General features: G+C 39.7%; 1 protein-coding gene and 1 pseudogene across 1 annotated transcript in view; both read right to left on the bottom strand.

Moving 5' to 3' along the window:
• SLC30A9 (solute carrier family 30 member 9) overlaps window positions 1-23620 on the bottom strand; it is a 68870-nt gene extending 45250 nt beyond the window's left edge. The window contains exons 1-8 of the mRNA XM_054028836.1: window positions 23352-23620; window positions 20621-20779; window positions 15082-15144; window positions 12084-12183; window positions 6766-6858; window positions 6251-6333; window positions 4201-4259; window positions 3179-3246 (exon numbers count right to left, since the gene is read on the bottom strand). Coding sequence (XP_053884811.1) covers window positions 3179-3246; window positions 4201-4259; window positions 6251-6333; window positions 6766-6858; window positions 12084-12183; window positions 15082-15144; window positions 20621-20779; window positions 23352-23448 — 722 coding nt within the window. The 5' untranslated portion in view covers window positions 23449-23620. The remainder of the gene's footprint in view (window positions 1-3178; window positions 3247-4200; window positions 4260-6250; window positions 6334-6765; window positions 6859-12083; window positions 12184-15081; window positions 15145-20620; window positions 20780-23351) is intronic.
• On the bottom strand, window positions 8989-11875 carry LOC128837640 (myotubularin-related protein 6-like; annotated as a pseudogene).
• Window positions 23621-24411: the final 791 nt, after the last annotated feature.

The raw sequence follows: 24411 nt of genomic DNA, 5'->3' as shown, positions 1-24411 counted from the left end.
CCCCAACTCATCATTGTTATAATCTGTATTTCAAAGATGCCATTAGGGATGTAAAATGTTAACCGGTAAGCATAAGTCTTACTGGTTAACCCACCTTAACCATTAACAGCTGTGCCGGCCGGCGAGAGCAGCCCCGGACGCTTAATCGGTTAATCATTTAAACAAAATATTTTTAATAATTTAAACAGTTAACTTTTTAAACGGTATTTACATCCCTAGATGTCATGTAATATGTCACTGGAAAACTAATAACTCATTTATCATACATACATCATGCAAGAATATTTAAACCATGCATGTCAGAGGGATCTGATCAACAGGGTTTTTCCAAAGGAATGTGGTTCCAGCTGTCTGAATGCGTCTCCCATGTAAACTGAGAAAGATGTGACCAAAGACAAAGAAAAGAACATTTGCATGCCAGGCAAACAAAGCCACCGGGAGGGCAAGTGGGGGAAAAGTAATCATTTATAGAGCCCTGCACACATACAAAATTTGTAACCGCATCCAATCTGCAAACATGGTCTGCGGATAGCTGCAGATTTGCAGGGCTGTAATCATTTAACAATCTCAAGGGGGTGGAGGGAGGAGGAAGACTGCACCCCTAGGAAATCTTCCTACCTTTTGAGACAGGGTCAATGAACTTTGAGAGAGAGACTTTTAAAGGTTTACTGGACTATACAGACAGCAGCAGAGAACCCTTAAGTTATCCTTCACCTGAGGAGTTAAGAAAAACCAGCATCTTGGGCTCTGTGGGGATCCTGACTAAGAGCCAGCCAGCCATTGCTGGAAAAGGAAGACTGGTGAGGAAACTACCTTAAACAAAGACTGTAGCTTATTAAGTTATGTCTTAGCCAGTAGAAAGTGATTTAACTTTTGTTTGTAACCTTTTCTATCTATCTCTTATACTTGAACTCATTTAAAACATCTCTTTTGATAGAATAAATTTGTTTTACTTTTCTAAATCTAAACCAGTGGTTCTCAACCAGGGGTCTGTGGCCCCCTGGTGCCCCCCACGGGGCTGAAGCCAGGAGGCGCAGGGCTGAAGCCCCGATCCCAAGCCCTGGTGCTCCCTGTGGGGCAGAAGCCCTGAGCCCATGGGCAGAGTTGGGGACATGGAGGGCATTGCCCTCCCCCCAAAACTGCAGCAAAACAGCAAGGCAGCTCCACACCTCCTTCTCATCTTCTCTCCCTGCCCAGGTCAGAGGCAGGAAGCGGGAAGCGGGAGCCGGGCAGTGCAGGGCAGCTGCTGCTCTGGCTGGTGCCATGGAACAGGCAGCTGCAGTGTTCCCTCCTCTCCTACTGGTGCCCCAGATTGAAGCGGCTCCTCAGCTCCCAGCTCTCATATTGCCCTGAAAGAGCACCACATAAGAGATAAGAGCCTGTTACTCAATTATCTTCTCAGAGATTCTCTGCAGGGCTGGAGAAGGAAGGATGCATGTAGCCCTATCAACTGCCCCTGCCTGGCAGGTATCCATCCCTTCCACCCTACTGCAGACCTCTAATCTGCAGAGGGGTCCTTTTGAGGTCATGAGTGCAGGGAAGAAACAGTGCCATGATCATGGCTGTGCTCAATTCCAAGGAGGAGGGCCAAATTTGTAAAGGAATCTCTGGTACAGGAAAGAAAAAGGAAGGGAGCAGAATATAGGCCGCTCTTTCCCCCCCGTATACACATACAGTCATGGTTATTGTACATTTATTTAACAGAGCAAACTCGAGACTCAGTGATTAATAATAGAATCTCTTGAATAATGGAAAGGGCAATTTTCAGTGAAGTTACTTTCCTGATCCTTTTTTTCCTCAACAAAAAGCAGAAGGAGCTGTAAACAAATTCAGGGATATTTCCCATCAAGTTGCAGCTTTTTCTTTTGGGGTTATAAATTACTATTTTCTTAATAGTTCCTGCTATTTTGCTCATTTATTACCTTCCATTGGATCTCAGGAAATAGCCATACTTTTTAGAAAAATGAAGTGAATCTATTTAAAAGATTCACTGTGCTCCTCTAAAAAGTTTTATTCAGTCTTCACTTCCTTTTCTTGTGGGTAAACTCAGTGAAAAACTAGTGATAGTTTTCAAATCAGGTTTATTTAAAGGTAGGGTTTTTGTTTGTTTCACTTAACTCAAACTCCTGACAAATACTTGAGGAAGAAATCATCTTTGTGAAAAATTCAACACTCCTCCCCTTCTACTGATGGGGTCCTTAAGAAATCTCTCCAGCAAAAGCAGAAAAGTCAAACTTTTGACATTTTTAAAGTTTACAAAAAACAAAATCTTGTTTGAAAATACATGAAGCTCTCTTTATACATCATATAAGAGCAGGAAAGGGCACGAGCTATAAAAAGTGTTTGCCTATGCCATTCACCTTCAAGAATTTTGGTTGCAGTTTTAACTATTAATTGTCTAGCTGACCAGCTTTGAAAGACTAGCCTTTCTTTGATCAAAGAAGGAACAAGTTTTTCTGATGTCTAAATATAGAGAAATGTACTCCTAAAAGGAGCCTAACCTATGTTTTCAAGACATGCAAATAAATCTATTAATTTCAACTAAGATCTGAGTCTACAGACTAAACTAGAGAGAAGAATGTTGCTAATTCTTACTATCGACAGGGTGATCCATTACAGATTATGTACAGTGGAAAGTAATGTTTTTAAAAACAAAGGATACTGCACTTACTTCGATAAGCGGGTTTTTTTTACATTTATAATACTCCACAGAACACTAAAGCTGTACTGTAGCATCTCCTAAAGGTAATTAAATCTTAATGAAACCTAACTGCTGTAGTTTGTTTTATTATATTACAGAGAAAGGGGAGTGAAACTAATGTTTTAGCTGCTTTTCAGGTTTGCTTTATTATTAGGTTATAAGTACCTTCAATGAGAGCTGCTGGATTCTCAGCACTTTGGAAAGTTATGCCTATTATTTAACTAAATGCCTAAATATGGACTTGGAACCTAATTTTAGGCACCCATTTTAAAAAATTTTGCCCATAATTTCTTTTAAATAAAGATTGTTTTCTGGGTCACATTGCTGCGGCAATGGTGGGCTCTTCAGCAAATTTCATAGCTGCAGAATTGCAGAGAACACTAGGATCTGTAACTCAAAAATACAGACTATTTCCATTTCTAGGATATATAATTTTTTACTCTTGCATTTACAAAACATTTACTTTTCCAAACTTACATGCAAATAGCAACCATCACCACCTTTCCTGGTCCTTTGAGCAACATACCGGCTGTGCTGGAGCGTGGCTAAATACAGAAATGAGAGAATGCTAAAATAAATTGCTAAACTGAACAATGAAGTAGTAATATAGCTAAATCCTGGGTTTATGAAGGGACTATCAGTAGTCTACTGTACACCACATACAACACCTACAATATCATGTAGTACGAGAATTCCTGTTAACAGTTGAAGTATTGCTCTGCATAATCCAGTAATTTATCATGGACAGCTCACTAGATTTACAGTTTGGTCTCATGCATAACTAAGATACCTAGTTTTCGTGCAGAAGTTCTCAAACTGTGGTCTGTGGAGCTCTTGATTATTCACATGATACTGACAATTCCCTTTTCAGCTCAATAGACAGTGCAGGAATAGCTGTAAAGGAGGTTAAGCAAGCACTGCAGCCTCCACCAGGGGCCACTGCAACCACAAACAGAGTGAGGAGAGGAACCAGAGTCCAACAGAAAGAAGTGTTAGGTATCACCCAGCAGGATTGGAGTTAGGAGCTCTCTCAACTAGGTTGCTTAGGGAGAGGGAAGCAAGAAAGCCAAAACAGGCTGAGGAGATTTGTTCAAACAGATGGAGGGAAAATGAAATAGAAAAAAACAACCAATATGACTTTATGTAATTAACTTTGTGTATTGTACACATTCAGCAAGTTGCCACAAGTCTGGGGTGGAATCACAATGAGATTGTCATTAGAAATCTGGGAGAGGAGGAGATCCACAAACCAGTTCTTGCAAATGGGCCATACTACGAACAGATCAGAATCCATTTAAATAGTATTTTAAAAATTTAAGATTCTATTACAATCAGAATGATATAAAACAGATGTGTTACAGGTCATTTATAACTTTCAACAAAATCTTGTAAGGCTGCCTATACATTTTTTCCCACATTCTTTTTCTCAGAAACATGCTGTAAGCAATCACACACACCTTAATGATGATTTTACCAAAGGAATTTAAATGATCTCTTACCTTAGTATCCCCAAGAAAATCTTTGTATTCCTTTAACAGTTTTTGGTTTCTAAACAGATCTGCAATAAGACAACTCTAGTTACATGCTGCACTTAGCAGCTGAAAATAATTTCAGGATTTCAAGATTTTTTTTCTTTACACAACTCAGGTAAGTTTGCTACTGCATACAAATGTATTTATATTAAACAAGCAGATCTGGTCAAACTTAGATTTCTTAAAGGATCTCTGTTTCTTAACAGAACCCAGGCATAACATTGTAAATACTTAGCATTGGAATTGAAACTGAAAAGTATCTTCTTTACCAAAAAACTGACAGGTGTCTAAATTGACTCATAACATCTTGAAAAATAATTTAAGTTTAGGGGTGAGATTCTGTAGGTCATCTCTAAGAGGTGCCATACACAATCTACAGGCCAGGGAGAAGGGAACTATGGTGGCTCTAAACCAGCTTTTCAGCCTCCCAACTCTGGGATATTCCATAGCTCCTGGCATAACACAGAGAGCCCTGGGGAGGATGTGTCTAAACAACAGTCTGTCCCAGTGCTGCCCACAATCTCCACAGCTCTTTGTGCTATGACTCTGCCCCGACACACCTCTCCTGACTACGGACATCTCATTTGCCAGAGTTTGCAAGAGGGTCTTTGGAAGGTAGCCTTACAGCTGTCTTCCACAGTTGCTGTGCTGAAGGATTCATCCCCTAGCCAGATCTAGGCTTCTAGAGACCCTTTATGCAGCTCTGGCCCTTTTACCTGGAGTAAAGGGGTCAGAGCCTATGTGAGGATCTCACCCCAGATTCTTTCCTCAGCCCCCTCAACTTCAGAACCCTTTTTCCTACACTGCTGCTCTGTCACAAATATTATTATTTGCATTACCATAGCACCTAAGAGCCCTAGTCATGGATCAGAACCCCATTCCACTAGGCACACAAAAGGAGCAAAAAGAGGTTCCTGTCCCAAAGAGTTTACGATCCAAGTACAAGACAAGAGAGAAGAAACTGGTGCAGATGGGAATACAAGGAAATAATGAGACAATATTGGTCAGCCTGATAGGCAATTCCCACTTCAAAAGGACAGTGCTCTAATACAGTAAATGTACACCCATATAACAGCATGGTACCACTGCTATTTTATTCAATTTTGCTTTCACATTAAGATCTGGAAACTTCTGCTAGTTGTTAATCTTTCAGGCTCCCACTTTGCAATATTTGGCTCAAATCCTTAAAAACAGTTTCAATTCTTACAATCTTTACAAATAGTTGCAGACATGTACCCCTCCCTTCCATTGGGACTACACATGTATTAAGTTACAAAGGTGCTATATGTTTGCAGGATCAGGCCCTGTTTTACTTTCAGTTTTTTCAATGGTAAACTTATTTTTATGAACTACAACAGACCTCTAATTTTAAAATTGCGTAACTGGAACAATCACCTCAACTAATATTGCTTCTGCAAGAATTTTAATTGGCCAGTGCTTCCAACAAGAGAAAAATTGAATCTATTGTAAATATTGAAATGATTGAGTTTTGTTGTAACATTATGAATAAAATCTACAATTTTGATTTAAAGGAAAGAGTGGATCATCAGAATACATACTTTTAAAAGCATTAGACTAAAATTACAAAAGATAAGGTATCATGAATCAGTAGTTAAAATAGCATAAAACAAATAAAAGGCAAAGCCTGAACTGGTTTTGATATTTTTGTAAATTCTCACAAAGAAAAAAGCTTTGCTCAAAACCCATTCAGGTTGTTTAACAATATCTACAAATTAATCCATAAAAGCAAGGATACATTCAGTTAAGATTAACTCATTTAAACACATCACATATACCCCCTATGTGTACATTAACAATACACACATTTCTCATGGCCACACTATACCACAAAACCTTAACAAAAACATATGTATATGTTGGACACCCATACAAGGGTGAAGTGAATGATGTGTTATTCTCCCACGGGGAAGTATGAAGTTGAAGTTAACAGTGATTGATAAGGCATTTTGGAGACATTTGAGAAAAAAAAAAAAAATACACAACCCTCTACACTTACTTTCTCTGTATTCTATCTCTGCTTCTTTACGCCGTTTTCTCTCTCTAGCAAGAGCCTCTGGGCTTCCCCAAACTTCTAGAGATCTGCACAAAATACAAATAATTTGGAAATCTTTTTGATTTCCACACACTATATGTTACAAAACAAAATGCTTTGAATTTCAAGTTTTTGATGACATAACCCAAGCCTTCATTAACACCAGAGTAGCATAATGTCTTATCAATATTTCTTCTGGAAGAAATCCATCCAGACTAATCTCACATGATAAAACAGTGTAGGGGGAGAGTTAGATTTCAATTTGGATATATACAATGTGACCCTTCAATTTTGTATACTGTACCGAGTTACTACAACAATGGGCACATATAAATGCATTTAGACAGAGAAGGAAAATATTACTGCCCCTTCCATTATAAAATTAACCTTTTAAATTATATCTTATACCATTCTCTCATATAACCAAAGTTAAATTACTTAAATTGCCAACTAATTTCCTTTTAAACTAATTAGCTTACTTTGCCTCTACATCTGATCTCAAAAATACAGTGAAAGCCTCAGTATCATCATGGGGACTTCGTCGTCTGATTTTCCTCAGCTGTTCTAGATCACTGTTGAAGGATGGAAACAGTTTATTGCAACAAAAAACATGTTCATACTATACATAAAGGAGTCAATATAAAGATCAAATGTACTGATCCTTAAAAGGATTATATCATTATGTTTAAAAATCTACCCTAAATTTTTTCTTAACTTGGCAAGTTTAAAGAAATTGACAGGAAGCTGAGGGTTTTTACTTAAACACAGTCCAGTGGCAATACAAGCCGTATAAAGTGTTCTTTAAATTGCTCTTGACGCTCATATGGCATTTGCCTGGGCTCAAACTCCAAACTGTGGGCCCATATTAACACATGGGAATGTTATACCTTAGCAACTGAAAGGAGGAAATTCTTTGGATGATAAATTAACCCATACTCCCTCTTATTCCTCTCTGGTGGCTACCTACATGAAAATTACAGGTCATGGATCACTTTAAGAAAGCCTAAAGGATTATGCGCAATACCCAGGCTATTTCCCCCTCTTTCAGTAACACAGGTCTAAAGCTATGTAAAAACTGTGGCTGAGCAAGTATTTGCTATGTTTGGCTATCAATTTTTTTTTCTCCCCCCCCTCCCCCCACTGTAATACACTTTATAGAATCAGAAATGTAGAGCTGGAAAGGACCTCAAGAGATCATATAAATCCAGTACTCAACACTGAGGAAAACCAAGTATATCTAGACCATCCCTGACAGATAACCTGTTCTTAAAAGCCTCCAATGACAGAGATTCCACAACCTCCCTTGCTAATCTAGTCCAGTACTTAACTACCCTTAAAGTTTTTCCTAATAGCTAATCTAAATCTCCCTTGCTGCAGATTAAACCCAATACTACTTGTCCTACATTCAGTGGACCCGGAGAATAACTGATCACCATCCTCTTTATCAGGGCCGGCTCTAGGCACTGCGGGGCCCAATTAGAAGGAGCTGCCGCCAAAGTCCCGCCACCGTCTTAAGCGGCAGCTCAATCGCTGCCGCAGAGGAAGGACCCTCCACTGAAATGCCAAAGACAGTGGCAACGATTGAGCTGCCGATGACGACAGTGCTGGGACTTCGGTGGCAGCTCAATTGGCTGCCAGTGCCTCCGGCAGCACTTCGGCAGAGGGTCCTTCCTCCGCGGCAGCGATTGAGCTGCCGCCGAAGACAGTGACGGGACTTTGGCGGCAGCTCCTTCGGGATGTTTCGGGGCCCAATTCCAGGGAATCGGCTGAATCACCCTAAAGCCGGCCCTGCTCTTTATAACATTTCTTCACATATCTGAACACTTCTCAGGTGTCCCCTCCGCTGTCTTTTGTCAAGACAACAGATGCCCAGTTTTTTTAATCTTCCCTCAGAGGTCAGGTTTTCTAAACATTTTATCATTTTTGTTGTTCTCCTCTGGGCTCTCTCCAATTTGTCCACATCATTCTTAAAGTGTGATACCCAAAGCTGGACAATACTCCAGCTGAGGCCTCACTAGTGCCAAGTAGATCAGAACAAATTACCTCCTGTGCCTTACATATGAGACCCCTGTTAAATACATCCCAGAATGATATTTGCCTTTTTTATAATTGCATCACACTGCTGGATTATATACTATTTGTGATCCACTATAACTCCAAATTATTTTCTGCAGTACTACTACATAGCCAATTATTCCTCATTTTGCATTTGATTTTTCCTTCCAACGTGTAGTATTTTGCATCTATCTTTATTTAATTTTGTCTTTTTAATTTCAGACCAATTTGTCAAGGTCCTTTTGAATTCTAATCTCCTGTCCACCAAAGTGCTTGCAACTCCTCTCAGCTTGGAGTCTTCCATAAATATTATAAGCATACTGTCCACTCCATTATTCAAGTCATGAACAAAAATGCTGAATAGTGCCTGACCCAAGAGAGCCCTGCAGGACCCCCAATAGATACATTCTCACAGTTTGACAGCAAACCATTGATAACTGCTCTTGGAGTATGGCTTTTCAACAAGTTATGCACTTTATAGTAATTCAGTTTGCTTATGAGAATGTCATGTGGGCCAATGTCAAAAACATTACTAAAAATCAAGATATCATATTGACTGCTATCCACAAGGCCAGTAACCCTGTCAAAGGAAGAAATTAGGTTCTGGCATGATTTGTTCTTGACATATTCATATTGGCTACTACTTTTTATTCACTGCAGCAATTGTCTGCTGTGTTGCTGCCCTCTATAGTTCGAATGGAGTCATTCACAGTTAACAGAGGCTGCTCCTTCTTAAAGCACAAAGAAGTGTTAAGTGCTGGTGAAGCAGGATGGACAGACTGCAATGGTTCCTTAGTGAGGAGTTCTTCTGGTTGCCTGTTTCTCAGTTTCATTTTAGCTTCCAGTTCTTTAAAGTCTTTCTCCAGTTGTTTATTTTGTTCATTCATGGTCATGATGAAATTAAATACAGATTGCCTGGAGTTCATAGTTCAGTCAAACTGATGATACATATTTCTCCATAACTTAAAATTGAAGGACACTGTGTTAGGCTCCAAGAGGGCAAGTTTCTGGGAAAAATCTGGATTGTATAGATAATTTAGATACTTCTTCTGTTCGTCCAGAAGGAATGGCCATAAGGAATAAGTTTTCTCTTAATTTTAGTTCTTCTAGCTCTTTTTGGCAGTTTCCAAGGAAGTTTCCAAACTGACATGAATGGACATGTTCATGGCTCTAAAGGAGAAAAGCTTCATTGTATTCAAAGGCTCGTGGAAACTGCTCTGTGAGATGCCACACACCTTCTAAAAACTGAGTGAAAACTGGAGAGATTTCCTTTGGGTCACCATCCAATTGATCACACCTGTCAGAAAATGTGTCCAAAAGAGAGCCAGTCCATCTCTATCAAAACCATGACACCTTATATTGTTCTATAAAACAAATCCAACAAGCGAGCCAAGGGAACAAACTTGGGAAGTCATGTCCCAGCCATCAGAGCAATGAACTAGCATAGTTGTATTTTCAACTGCTATTGCTTTGGCTAAGAAGATAGCAGCATCCAACACAGCTTTGATATGACACAGCCAGCTAGAGTTCTCCAAACCAGACAAGAAATTGTTGATAGACAGAGCTTTTGTACCACTGACTTCTAAAAGTTTCTGCAGGCTGGATCTCATTACAGGAATGTTTTCAATTCCAACAAACCGGAATCTAATGTTAGCATAGTTGTCTTCATTTTCATACTCTTTACCTGCTGCTCTGTTTGCCATTGCATTAAGCTTAGGTTGAGTGTCCATGACACTCATGTAGTGATGATTGCATTCAGCATATTTTCATTCTCCAGACACCTGGCACTGAAACCTGAGAGAGGTTGCCTGCATCTGCAAATGGCAGTCGCTTTATCTCTGTGATAATGACAACACTGGGAATCTTCCTTTGCTTCTAAATTTGGAACTACTTATCAACCTATTCTCCTCTAGGTGCTTATAAAAACAGATTATGTAATCATTTGTTCCAGCATCTTTCCAGGTACTAAAGTTAGGCTGACTCGTCTATAATTCCCCAGGTCCTCTTTGTTCCCCCTATTTAAGGGTAGGTACTACATTTTCCCTTCTCTAGTCCTCTGGGACCTCATACGTCCTCTATGAGTTCTCAAAGATAATTGCTAACAGTTCTGAGATTGCTTCAGGTAGTTCCTGAAGTACCCGGAGATACATTTCATCCAGCCCTGACAACCTGAATATATCTAACTTACCCAATATTAACTAACCTGTTCTTTCCCTATTCTGGCTTGTGTTCCCTTCCCCCTTTTTGTTAATATAAACTATGTTAAGATTCTGGTCACAATTAACTTTTTTAGAGAAGACCGAAGCAAAATAGGCATTCAACACCACGGCCTTCTTGGTGCAGTCCATTAGCAGATCTCTTTCTTCACTTAAGTAGTAGACCTATGCTTTCCTTTGTCTCTCTCTTGCTCCTAATGTATTTATAGAACCTCTCCTTATGCCTTTTGTGCCCCTTGCTAGCTGTAACTCATTTTGTTTCTTAGCCTGATTTTGCTCTGATTTCTACATGCTTGTGCTATACTTTTGTACTCACAGTTAAGAATTGGTCCATGATTCCACTTTCTATATATTCCTTTTTGATTTTCAGGTCATTAAAGAGCTCCTCATACCACCAAATTGGCCTCTTACTATTCTTCCTATCTTTCCTTCGCTTTGCGATAGTTTTCTTTGTACTTTAATATTGTCTTTTCTAGAAACTGCCAGCTTTTCTGAACTGCTTATTCCCCTTACATTTTCTTACTATAGGACCTTACTTATTAGTTCTCTGAGTTTGTTAAAGCCTGCATTTTAAAAGTCCATTGTCCTTATTCTGCTGCTCTCACTCCTTCCTTTCCTTAGAGACATGAACTCTAGTTCATGATCACTTTCACCCAAATTGCCTTCCACCTTCAGATTCACAACTAATTCCTTCCTGTTAGTCAGAATCTAGTTTAAGATGGCTGTCCCCCTAGTTACTTCCTCCACCATCTGAATCAAGACACTCGATTACAGAAGATGTTTATATATAAAAAATAGGAAATCATTTGGTTTGATCACAATAACTAACCTATGGTCCTATTATTTCTGTCCAGAACTTTCTATGTAAAAGCCAACAAATATATTTTCAAATTAATCTGCCTATAGATTAATTTATATAATAAATTATATTATATTATATAATATAATAATAAGCACATGTAAACAGATATAATTCTCAAGTAAAGTTTAACATGAAGCTTCCTATGGCTTCTAAGTGGGCTTTCATATTTTAGAGATTTGCAAGGTTTTTAACTACTGTTACAAGGTTGCCTGTGCCCCCTATGAAAAGCTGGCTGTTCTAGAGACAGCATTGTCTCTTCAGTGACTAATAGGATCTGCACTTCTTGGCATGCAGAGTCAGCACTTTAGAGAAGAGGAAGGATAGCGGTGTTGGAAAGAGAACTTAAATGAAGTTAATTTTGTTTTTATGTATATATATATATATATATATATATATATATATTTTTTAAACTATTACAATGCCCCTTTGAAAGAGTTTGAATCCATCAGCCACCATGATTGCAATTAGCTTGAAGCTTAGTCATTTTCAAATGAAGCGTCAGCTCAGTCAGTCTACAATTTACTGTGTACATTGGAGTGGCGCCTAGACATTTCAATCAGGATTAGTGTCCCACAGTGCTAAGCCATTCTTCACTTCTGAAACACATACAAACAAGTCAAAAATATATAGACAATTATACTTTAACTCACTTAAACTACTGTACCTGGATTTAAGACAGAACTCATTTATTGCTCTGACACCAGTGATGAAATTATTTTGTGTGTATTTTGGTCCATACTCTCTCTTTTTAAGAACTGCTTTAACTAAAAAAAAAAAAAAAAAAAAAAAAAAAGTATTATTAAGTGCAATTAAAAGTCATATTGAGCATGCTATAGTATAGGCTCTGAAAGACAATTTAGCCCTCCGTGAAATCATGGGAAATAGTGAATTTACCCCATTTAAATGGAGACATGTAAATTCTTCCTTCCTGCCAGGGATTCTGGGATAAAGAGGTTTAACAAGAGAAGTAAAAGAGGAAGGTACTCTGATAGAAAAATTAATTTTCTGGACAGAATGGAAATAAACATTGTTAAGAACAGAGTAATTTAACTTAATTTTGTCATTTAATATAATAAAAATTGCTATTCTGGCAACAAAAAAAGCAGATATGAACATATTCTACTCAGTCACTGGTGGCCAAAGACTTAGCAAATTATTTTCTAATCTCAGTAGTTAATTATTTTGCTATTGCTACTGATCTTTTCAGAACTAAACCAGAACTGAAACAGACCGTACCCTCCGCTTTTTTATTTTTTAAATACTCCACCTAGTACTTTCCAGAGTTCTCTCTCTCCAAATTGCCATACTCTGCTTTGTGGACTGTAGAACAATTAAAAGTACACATTCCTTGTTTATATGTAGCATCTACCTAGGAGATTCTACTATAATCTTTTTAGAATTTGATGCACAAGCAGGAGACCATGAGAACATATACAATTTTAAATGCAAATGTATCTTACTTTCAGTTATGCCATTCTTGGCTGCTTGTCACCCAAGTACAACATCCTTACAGTGATTTTTAATTTTAAAATCACTATTCAGTTTACTTTTGTTAATATGTTAGGCAGGTTGCCATTAAAGAATAGTTACAGTTGATAAGGATATTAGGTGTATTAAAGGAGAACAGAGATCTTTGAAAATTTACAATTCACAGATTAAGGCCAGAAGAGACCTCTAGGATTCTAGTCTGACCTCCTCCATAACAGAGGCCTTTAGTCTTCACCCTGTAATTCCTGCATCAAGCCAACAACTTTTGTTGGAGCTACAGCATATCTTTTAGAAAGATATCTAGTCCTGATTTAAAGTCTTCAAGCGATTAAAAATCCACATTTCTTGCTAACTTGTTCCAATGGTTAACTATCCTCAATGTTAACATGTGTGCCTTCTTTCTGGTCTGAATTCTGGAAGCTTTGAAGCAAAAAGTTTCAGCTGACACCAAGTAACCCACAGGCATTACAAATTTCAGCATTTATTTACAAAAATTCTGGTGTATTTATGGCATCCAGTGGGTTTTTTAATCTACAACACTGTTTTAAAGTAAATTTCAGCATCTAGTAGTATGTGCTGCATCACGATCTCTTTGGATCTAATGGACACTACCAAAGAGTTGCTTGGGCAGTGCAATGGAAGAGAACAATTGTCAAATAGAGAAAATGGCTCTTGCATGCTTTAATTTTTTTTCTTTAAACTAACCCTTGAAAAAGTTTATTAACTTTAATATCTTGGGTTATAGATTAGCAAAAGGTCACAAAGTATCCACTCAATATTTCAAAATAAAAGACAAATTTGAAAAATAATGTCAATTTTAAGTTTCCACAGTAATGTAATAAAAAACATTTTTTTTAATTCTTTAAAATATAACCTTTAAGCGTTTTCAGCGCTTTGTTATTTCATTACTATTTGTAATAGTAAATATTTAGGATACAATTGTGCCTAAAGGCCTATACAGCCCCATTGAGCTGAGCATCATACAAATACAAAAGAGGGAATCCTCACCCTTTTTCACTAGGAAAAAGTTGTGGGTTTGTTTGCTTTACAGTAAATTAGCTATCTCTTTATACAAAACACACCTTTCCTTAGCAACAATAGGCCCAAACTGATGAAGGTTCGAGGATATGAACAGAACATACAAGCAAATGAACCGCTTTGTTAATTACATGTACTGTAGATGGGGGAAGAGGGGAGAAGTGAGTGTTAATTGGGCTTAGAGTAAGGAAGTAGAAGAGGAGAGAGGAGGAACAGGCAGAGTGTCACCTGTCTAGCCAGGATCAGCAGCCTGAGTTTTGTAGGTATTGGAGCAGAGGCAAGTCTTAAAGGATTTAAAGGAATATAAAGTACAACAATTCAGATTTTATCAGGGAGTTTTTCCCCATGCATAAAGTACTGAGTAGTTAAAAGCACAGAGGTGGTTAAGGAAGAAGATGACCAGTAAGTAGCAATGACTAGGAGTACTGGTGGAGATAAGGCAGCAGTCAACATGACAATAAGTTATATTAGCTAGGTAGGCTGAAGTTAACTTATGGCAGGTCTTAAAGACAAGGAAGCAAGTGTGAAAAGGGAACCCCTGGAAGAAAGGGGCTGACACGGTCAGAATGACAAGCCAAGGTGTTTTAGCTGCAGCATTCTTAAATGTTTTTCATCATGATAAGAGAAAGGGGAGAAAGGAGGGCTTGAGGCTAGGAGTGGGGGAAGAGATCAAAAATCTCAGTTTTGGCCACGCTGAGTTTAAGATGTTGACTGGACATCCATGAACAGATGAAAGACAGGCTGAGATACTAGACTGGATGAAGGGAGACAAATCATAGTTCATCAGCTGATATATAGATTTATCAGCTTAAAGTGGTAGTTAAAGCCACACTTTTGGCAGCAACACTATTTCTAATTATTCACTCCATCTCTGAGTAGTACTATTTTCAGAAGACATTCTCTAAAAGAAACAGACACCAAATGGAAAGTTGATATGTGAGTGTTTTTCCACAAATGTGTATGTAAGTAAGCCCAAGACACAAACTATCTTACACACTTCCTACTTACTCATGGGCCTCCTAATGTTCAAAGATGATTTCCTCCAAGTCTCATAACTTCTAAAGTCGGAAAGATACCTTAAAAGGAAACACCACAGCCTAACAACTGTACCATTGCAACATAACATACATGTTTACCTTTTACTTGGATTGGCTCTTGCAATAAAAGTGGTTTTTGGCCTGCACTGGTGGTATCCCGTGCTGTAAAAAAATAAAAAAACCCTCACTGCTGATACATGTAAACAATTATAATTAAATAAAATAAAAGACTATTGTTAGCAGGCCAGCAGAAAATTGCATAAAGTTATATTACTATCATGTGAATTAAAAATTGACCACTTTTAGCTCATTGTACTGTATTTGTGAATACTCTCATATAATGTGAATTAGATAATGTATAAATATTAATACACATTAATTTAAACACTGAAAGTTGAAATTTGATATTCAACAAAGTTGTTAGGGTTTTCACTGTATTGTAAGCTATTCGAAAATGGTCATGAATCAAAATGTTTTCAGCTGCATCTTTATAGTTCTGGACAAACTTGATGCAAAATTTTACCTGTAAGCAGTAAGAATTGAGGTTTGCAGTTACTACCCCATTAGTAAGATAATGAAGTCTAAAACTGTATATTTTCTGTCTGCAGAAAATATCACAAATGCTTTGGTTTACAGATTAAAAACCACCTGAAGACCTGGAAACATTTTAAACAAAAGAGCTAAGATTTTGAAGAACACAGTAGCTTGTGAAAAATCAAAATCCATAGATTTTCTTGTGTCATGAATTTCTGTTGAAACTGGACAACAGAAGTATATTAACATTTCAAATTCCAAATGCAAGCTATCAGATAGTTCAAATGCATGTCTGAATATTTATTTTGAAAATCATCATCTAAACTCACTATCATCAGAATAAAATCCTTATGATTCCAATAACAGATCTAATGCTGTGTTAGTACTCTAGCACTGGATGTTTGCCACACATCTGCTGTCATTAGCAAAATTAAAACTAATTTTATTGAAACTGAAGCAATTTGGAGTACTCAGAAGACCTTAAGGATTCTTCAAGTAGGTCTATGTTGCTTAATGAGAGGCTCCTGACTTAACATCTGATTTGAATTATTCAAAAGTCAAATATTCTTGAAGCTAAGGCTACACAACTACTCTTAAGTCAAGCACGTAGCCATTAGATATTACAGGAACTACCAAGAAGGTCTAACATGGTCTGAGTATATTATTTTGGAAAGACCGAGGTAACAGTAAGAAAAAAAAAAAAAAAAAAAAAAAACACACAAAACAGTTTCTAATGTATTTGCACTAATCTTGCAGCAAGTGAGTTTGGAAAAGCCTAAAAATAACTCAGCCCTTTTCTTCCTGTTGAAAAGTGTTACCTGCTCTCTGGATAGCCTGAAGAACACCAATGTTAAAAAAAAAAAGGTTCAAAATAAATAAGATACTCTTTGCTGTTCATTTCTCATCATACTTAAAAAGAATGGGCATTGACAAACTATCGTTCTTCATATACACAGACAAGATTGTCTGGCATATTTACTTCCAGTTTGCCAGAAGTCACCTTCTATTGTACAGATAATTTTTTTCTTGTTCAAAAACGTAGCTCAGTGACATTATTTAATGAAAGGTTATGCCATAAACTTTCATAGGAAAAAAATTATTACACATCAAATGTCAAGATTTATATTTGACTGTTCAGACAGCATTAAGTACCCTTTTAAAATATATTACCCTGCTCTGGAGACTTGACAAAAAACACAATGAGCCAATAAGAAAAGAATGGAGTATTAGAATTCAGAACTGCTGATCTTTGGATGGACAGAGGTTGAGATGCCCTTTAAACATTAATAAATTAATCTTCAGAATGCCCAGTCAGGTAGGAAAATATCCCATTTTTTACTTATAGGGAAATGGAGGCTCAAAAAGGTTGACAGACTTACCTAAGGACATAATCACTAAAAACTGAGATTACTTACTTGTAACTAGAGGTTCTTGGAGATGTGTGGTCCCTATCTGTATTCCACATGTGAATACACATGTGCTCCACATGCCTGAGACAGGAGATTTGTAGCAAGTAGCGTCTGTTGATCCGCACATAAGCAGTTGCTCTCCCCGTTCTCGCAATTAAAGGCATAAAGGGCAGAGTGGACCGATGCCTCTCAGTTCCTTCTTACCGTGAATCAGACAGGATATGAAGCAGAAGGGAAGGAGGGCAGGTAGTGGAATATAAATAAGAACTACACATCTCGAAGAACCTCAATTACAGGTAAGTAACCTCCATTTCGTCAAGCACTGGTCCCTATGTATATTGCACACATGGTTGATTGGTAAGCAGTACTGAAATAAGTGGAGGGTACGAGGATGCAGTTGGTATGGATGTCTAACACTGCTGTCCCCACAGCTGCAGATGCTGAGGAAGCCTAGACCAGAGCATAATGCTTCATAAAGACATGGATGGACCTCCAGGTAGAGGTCTTACAAATATCAAGTACTTGGTACTTCTCAAAGAGATGCCATTGAGGTTCTTTGTGTGCTCACAGAGTGGGCCCTCACCCCATTCAGGGGGAAAATACATGCCAACTGATTACACAGAAATATGTATCCAGAGATCCACTTAGAGAGTTTCTGTGCTGATAACATGCCCTCACCATTGCTCCGCTATTGTGACAAATGGTCTTCGTGTTTTCCTAACTGCTTTTGTTCTTTGCGGAGAAGAGGCCAAGATCCGTTTGCAATGGAGGAAGTGCAGCCTCTTTTTCTTGCTGGAAAGAGGCGGCTTTGGGCAGAATATCAGTAAGCGAAGAGGCTGGTTCATGTGAAACTCTAAAATAACTTTGGGGATCAATTTCAGGCGGAGATGAAGGGAGATCTTTTCTCTATGAAATATGGCATACTGTAGGTTTAAAACGAGTGCTCCCAGTTTGCTCACCCACATAGCCAATGTGATGGCAACCTTCATGGAGAGCTGTGACATGGAGCATGTGGCCATTGATTCAAAAGGTGATCTGGTAAGAACTGACAGCACCAAGCTGAAGTCCCATGGTGGTGTGGGTTTCATCACCAACAGGAAGGTCCTAATGAGACCTTTCAAGAATTGAATTGTGATTGGGTGAGTAAGATAGAGTGGCCTTCCACTGGAGGATGAAAGGCATTGACAGCTGAAAGTCCACCTGGCAGCAAACTAAAAAAAAGCTCTGACATTTTGAAGGATAGAAGATAATCTAAAATGACAAGGACACCTGCTGATTCTGGTGATAACTGATTCCGTTGTGGCCAGGTATAGAAACACCTCCATTTAGATAAACAGCATTTTCTAGTGGACATTTTTCTGCTGTTATTAAGGATAGTGTGGATGGCCTCAGACCATGAACATTCCAAATCTGAGGACCATCCAACTACCAGGCCATGAGATTAAGGTCTGGGTTGGGATGTCTGATCCTGCCTTTGTCTTGAGTTAAAAGATCCTTTGTCCTGAGTTAAAAGATCCCCCTCCCCCCACTCCTCCCTGCCGGGGCAGGAGGCAGAAGCTTGGTCCTGCAGCAGCCAAGCTTCCCTCCCCCTCCGCTTCTTCCGCCAGCGTGGTGCTTTCCGGCCCCTCTGCCCCTCCTCCTCCTCCTCTCACCGGGCAGGCAGCGTGCCACTCAAAATCAGCTCGCGTGCCGTGTTTGGCACGCGTGCCGTAGGTTGCCGACCCCTGCCTCAGATGGTCCATCCAGAATAACACAAGGGCATCATCCCTGGAGTCTCAACCTAATGATGCTCTGGAATAATAGAGGTTGAATTTCTTGCTTGATTGTGAGGAGAATAGGTCCCAAGATGGTGTTATCCACTCAGTGAAGATTTCAGTCAAGAGGGAATTGTGTATTTCCCACTCATGGTCTATGGAGAAGTACCTACTGAGATAATCCGCCAGAGTATTCTGCACATCTGGTAGGTAAATCACTTCCTTTATACTCAGAGGAAGAGATTTTTCTCCACCCTGTTTGTTTACATAAAAAGCCCAGTCACCGACATTATTTGGATGTGGGGAGAGGTTATGAGGGAGTAAAATATGTTGCAGGCTAGAAAAACTGCCCTCATCTCCCGAAGATTTATATGCAATCTGGCCTCCCATGGGGAACACGTACCATGCATGTGTAGTGTGATTGTCCATATGTGGTCCCCATATTATGAATGATGCATCCGTGATTAGGATTGTGTCAGGGATGGGTGGAAGAAAGGAAACTCGCACTTGTACCTGGTCTAGTTTCATCCACCAAACGAGAGAGGCTCTGACTTTTGGTGGGATTGTTACACTGGTATTCATGTTGTCCTTGTCTGTTGAATAAACAAACTGAAGCCAGGCCTACAGGTAGCAAATGCAGAGTCTGGCAAACAGTGTTTTGTATCTGAAGAAGTGAGGTTCTTACCCACGAAAGCTTATGCTCCCAATACTTCTGTTAGTCTTAAAGGTGCCACAGGACCCTCTGTTGCTTTTTACAGATTCAGACTAACTCGGCTACCCCTCTGATACTTGAGTGTTTTGTATGTACACGCAGCCATATGGCCTAGTAGGAAAAGGCAGACCCTGATTGTGGTGCAAGATTTGAGGGTGACTTGATTTATCAGGCTATGAATAGCCTGAAATCAGCCTATAAGAAGGTAGGCTTTTCCTGAGGATGACTCTAGGTCACTCCGATAAAAATCTATAGTCCTTGTAGGAGTCAAAGTGGAATTTTCTCTGTTTACACAGACCCCCAGTGATGTCAGAAGGTGCAATAAGACAAGGATCACCAACTGGACCTCCTGACATGATCTACTCATTAGTAGCCAATCATCTAGATACAGGAAGATGGTGCGGCCATTGTGCCTCATCTGGGTCGCCCCCACAGAGACGACTTTCGTGAAGCGCTTTGGTGCCGTCACCAGCTTGAACAGAAGTACTCAGAATTGGTAGTGCTCCTGTCCTACCAGGAATATGAGACATCTGGCTTAAGACTGAAAAAAAATAAGACCTTCAAGCAACTGTAGGGAAGAGTTCTCCAGTAGGAATTCCAGGGCCATCCAGTTCCACAACAGTAAAAGTTGCCTGTGGGCTTCTCCACAATATTAAATGTTACATAATTTTGTACTTGTGGACATTGCCGGATTAACAGTTCTACAGGGTGAAATCCTCTATACTCAGAACATCTACAGCTTAAACAGCAGGTTAAGCTTTCTCACCATTTTGCCTCAAGCATGAGGGGAAGGAATTACTACTAATCAGCATGTTCAATTTTTATGCCAATTCAATCTTTAGCACCAACTCATTGTATACAAGTAACTAAACAGGGGCAGATTGCTAAACTGTAGAGGCATCCCATTATCTATCCCTTGAGCCATCCTGTCTCTCCCCAACATTTATCATTTAACATATATTTACAAAAAGGAAATCTATCTCAGTTTTTACCCATGCTCATTCACTGGAAGTCTTGATATACGGAGGGAGGTTTGACTATTTCCAAATTCTGCAGCTGTAGCATAATAATACATGCAGTTCTACACTGTGATTTGTTTTTAATTGCACAAGGCAAACTAACAGAATCATTTGCTGAATAAATGCTCTAGTATATCTGCTCCTTTTAAATATAAAACAGGTAAGAACCACATCCCATACATTCACGAAACAAATGTAAAGCACACAGACCTGTTCCAGGTCTGTGCACAGCTCCTTCAGGACCTGGTACAGGGCCTTTTTTCTGACCATCAGAGGTGTAAACTCTCACTTGACTCAGTGATTGGACTGGTAGATGACTGCATGGCAGTATGTGAGAGAGACTTCCACATTTCATTGAGCCTGGCCACCCTGAGAAGAAAAAAGTTTTACACATATCAGTTTGAGAAGAAAAGAGAAAGTGTGTTTCAATAGGAGTTGCCAAGATTAGTTATGGAAATTAGCTTTTAATAAATATTTTTGCCCATTTTACCTGTGTGCTCGAATTTCATAAACTCTACACAGCTAAAACTAGTCCTTTCACCAATTTCCCAAGCTTCTCCTGTCTTCTCCTCAAGCATTTTAACACACAAATATACTTTCATATGTTTTGCTAAATTTCTCACATATCCTAGTCCTTTGAAACACTGCATGAGAGTCTCTTAGTTATCTAACAGAAAGCTACTTTAAGATTGTCTTACTGCTCGAATAAACCCTATTTTAATCACCCTCTGCACAAAACCATCTTTATAATGACCAAAATACTTGGCAGTCAGAGAGGATATTACAGTAGAATGACAATGGCATACACTGCAAAACTATTAGCAAGATAATCCTAACAGTTTTGTCCTTTAATTCCACTCCCTACACCCAAAAACAAATATTTTAATGGACTAAATATGTAATAGATGTCTGCAATTCAGGTGTAATATCTCAACCCACAACATATAAGCCACAATTAAAGTGTGATTTACAGTGTGATACATAAATATTACACACAAACATTTTCTCTGTGTTTGCAGAGACACCACTTTTACCAGGCAATTGCTAGTGTTAAAAGACTGTCCCACAGTATACCAAATTTACTGAACACAGTTCTGGTCCATCAGCATTAGCAGCCAACTTCTGTTAAGCAACATAAGCAAGCAAAGCATCGACACATAAAATGCATATATCTTCTCTGCAAACATAACTTCATCCACCATTGAAATGCAACCACCTACTTTAAAAAAAAAGCTGGTGTGGTGTCTTTGGGAAATACTTATAAAATCAAGTACTGCTTATCTTACTTGCATTGCATATAACTGGACATTAAACAGAGGACTACATTATTATTACACAAGTCATCTCACAACACAATCATAGAGATTGTTTGATAAAAGCATGCGCTCCATAAAAATTCCTTACAGCCTTTTACATACATTATGTTCCACTACAGCTAGAACAGACACATCTGAATATAAAGGTACTGTACACAAAATATATGCAAGTTACATTAATGTCAAAGTGATTCAGATAACAAAAGCCCTTTAAATACCATGCCAAAGTTCAATATGCTCTGCTAAACACATGTCTAATAAATTAAGAAATTACAGAAACAACACTTTATGGTACTTGACAAATGCATGCTTTTAAACCCAACTGTATTTTGAATGTATCTACATTTCACATTCAAAGAGGAAACCTCTTGATAATGGACTAAAATAATTCAGCCATTACATTCTTGCTTCAAACTATTGTGTTTATTTTCAGAAACGGTCTGTGATATACACTGGAAAGTTTACTCAAGAGTCCTAGGCAGCTTTTATATAAAACAGCAGTACAGCATGTGTTTTGGAGAAAACAGCTATATGAAAAGAATTATATGGATTCTACAAAAGCAAGAAACTAACTAGTTCAAAGTGCTATATTTAGAGCTAGGGCTATTAGCGCTATTGACCAGGGTTGGGAGTATCGCCCTAAAATGCTATGTAGGCATACCCAAGCAAGCTCTTCTCCCACTACCACATGATCATAAAACTGACCAGCTGCAGGTTTTTATTGCTAGTGAACTCAAAGGACAAGCAATTTCTGAAACTTCTGCCCATCATACAAGAAAATATATAAATGAATTTTTATTAAAAATATTGGGTTTCCGCAAGTTGCCAATGTGGCCCTAGACATCACAATGATTAAGAACCTGATCTACAGGAAGTCGTCATGAAATTTACTCAACTACTTCCTTTTCATAGAAGTTCAGATACAAAAAAGACCTCTTAAGTCACATTAGTTTATCCCCCGTAACATTCAGTGCAGGACTGTTTCCTCCAGTTTATTATCCAGTACTTTTATTGTCCACTTTTTGCCTCATCCCATACTGATTACTTCAGTCAATTTCAACAGGGAATAGGTGGGAGAGGCTATTTGCAACACAGCAAACAGGCAATTTTTAAATGACAGAGGTCAAGATGAGAAAACATTGGGGGTGCTCCCTTTAGCACAGTGGACAGACAAAAAGTGAGACAGGCTAAGGGCTATGAAATATGAATTATGATGGGACCTTGGAGAGACGCCGAGCTGGTAAGAGGAGCATTGAAGTGGTGAGGATAAGGAACAAACGGGAATATGGGAGTGTAATTGAAGAGCACCAGGTTTTGGCAAATTGTAGGAATATGATGGATCATGGAGTGGGAGAGACAGAAGGTTTTAAGGGGATTTTGGAAATAGACTATGGGATAAGATATGGGGGGTTTTGGGGCGGCACTGTATGGGGGGGGGGACTGCGGGGAGCCCAGATCACAGGGGGAGGCTACACTGAGGGTCTGGCAGCGTGGCCGTGTGGGAGGGGTAAGGTGGGGGGGGAGGCGCCCTAGGAGAGCCGTGTCATCAGTGGGTCCGGGCAGGGTGGGCAGCGGCCGGGGAAAGGGGGCTGGAGGGCCCTGCTTCCCCGCCAGCCCCCACTCACCGTGGCAGACCCGGCTGAGCTGCGCCGCCTGGCACCGCAGGTACAGCCGGTAGAGGCAGCGCCATCCCCGCCTCTGGGCGGCCAGAGCCGGCATCATCCTCGCCTGCTGGCCGGACTCGCGCACGCAGGGCCGGGACTCGGGCTCCGGCCGGCGCCGCCTGGCTCCGCGAGGCAGGGAGAGGCAGCCGCTCTCATTGGAGCGCCCGGCGCCGGCCAGCCGGCGGGGGGGTGGCCCCCGAAGCGTCCAGAGCGGCGGCGGGAGAGGGAGGAGTTGCGGGACCCGGATGTAAAACGGTGCCGGACCCCGGACAGACGCACGCCGCCTTCCTCGTGAACGCGCAAGCGCTAAGAGGGGCGCGCTCGCCTCGAATGCCAAGAAGAGGCTGTTTGGCCGGTTGACTGGGTGGCGCATTGATTAGCGCAGCTGCCTAGGGAAGGAGGAGGTGCCAGGTTCTAATCCGGGCTGGGTAATCTTCGCTGTTCGGTCGTGGGAAAGGCACCGGGACCACCTACTACGCGCAGCACCGTAAAATTAATTGACGAACGCGAGGGGTTTTGTTCGGAGGGTAGAAATTTACCCTGCTCTAATATACTCTCATACCCCTTTGCCCCCCCAAAAAAGCTTAATTTGTTAGGGTTTGGAAAGGCCCAGTAACAGTTCACAGCCTGGCTGCTCTTTCGTGTGTCTGTCATCGATAACGGGGTCGTGGATCTGCCAGGCGCATAACATTTCCCAAGGGGGCTGCCCCACTGATGTCAATGGAACTAATCAGGTGCATAAACTTAAAGAAATGCGTGTGTGATCAGGCTCAGAGCCCCTGTCATTAATCGCTAATACGCAGCTGGAGTGGCTGCTTCCCTCATTTTCATTATAAATTCAGTTCTATAACTATTAAGACAATAAGGTGACTACGCTTTTCTCACAATTAAAGTTACCCAGGCTTATACCCTAACACTTTTTTCAGTGGTATAGCATTGCTTTTTTATTGCATTGTCCTCTGCTATATCCTGGTGTATTACAGTCACTAGTTACAATAGGGCTGACACGTTTGTTTTTGTC

Source organism: Malaclemys terrapin, chromosome 5 (assembly GCF_027887155.1).
Source record: "Malaclemys terrapin pileata isolate rMalTer1 chromosome 5, rMalTer1.hap1, whole genome shotgun sequence".
In the NCBI taxonomy this organism is placed as follows: domain Eukaryota; kingdom Metazoa; phylum Chordata; order Testudines; family Emydidae; genus Malaclemys; species Malaclemys terrapin.
Note: the sequence above shows the minus strand (reverse complement) of the source record. Positions and strands in the feature narration are given on the sequence as shown.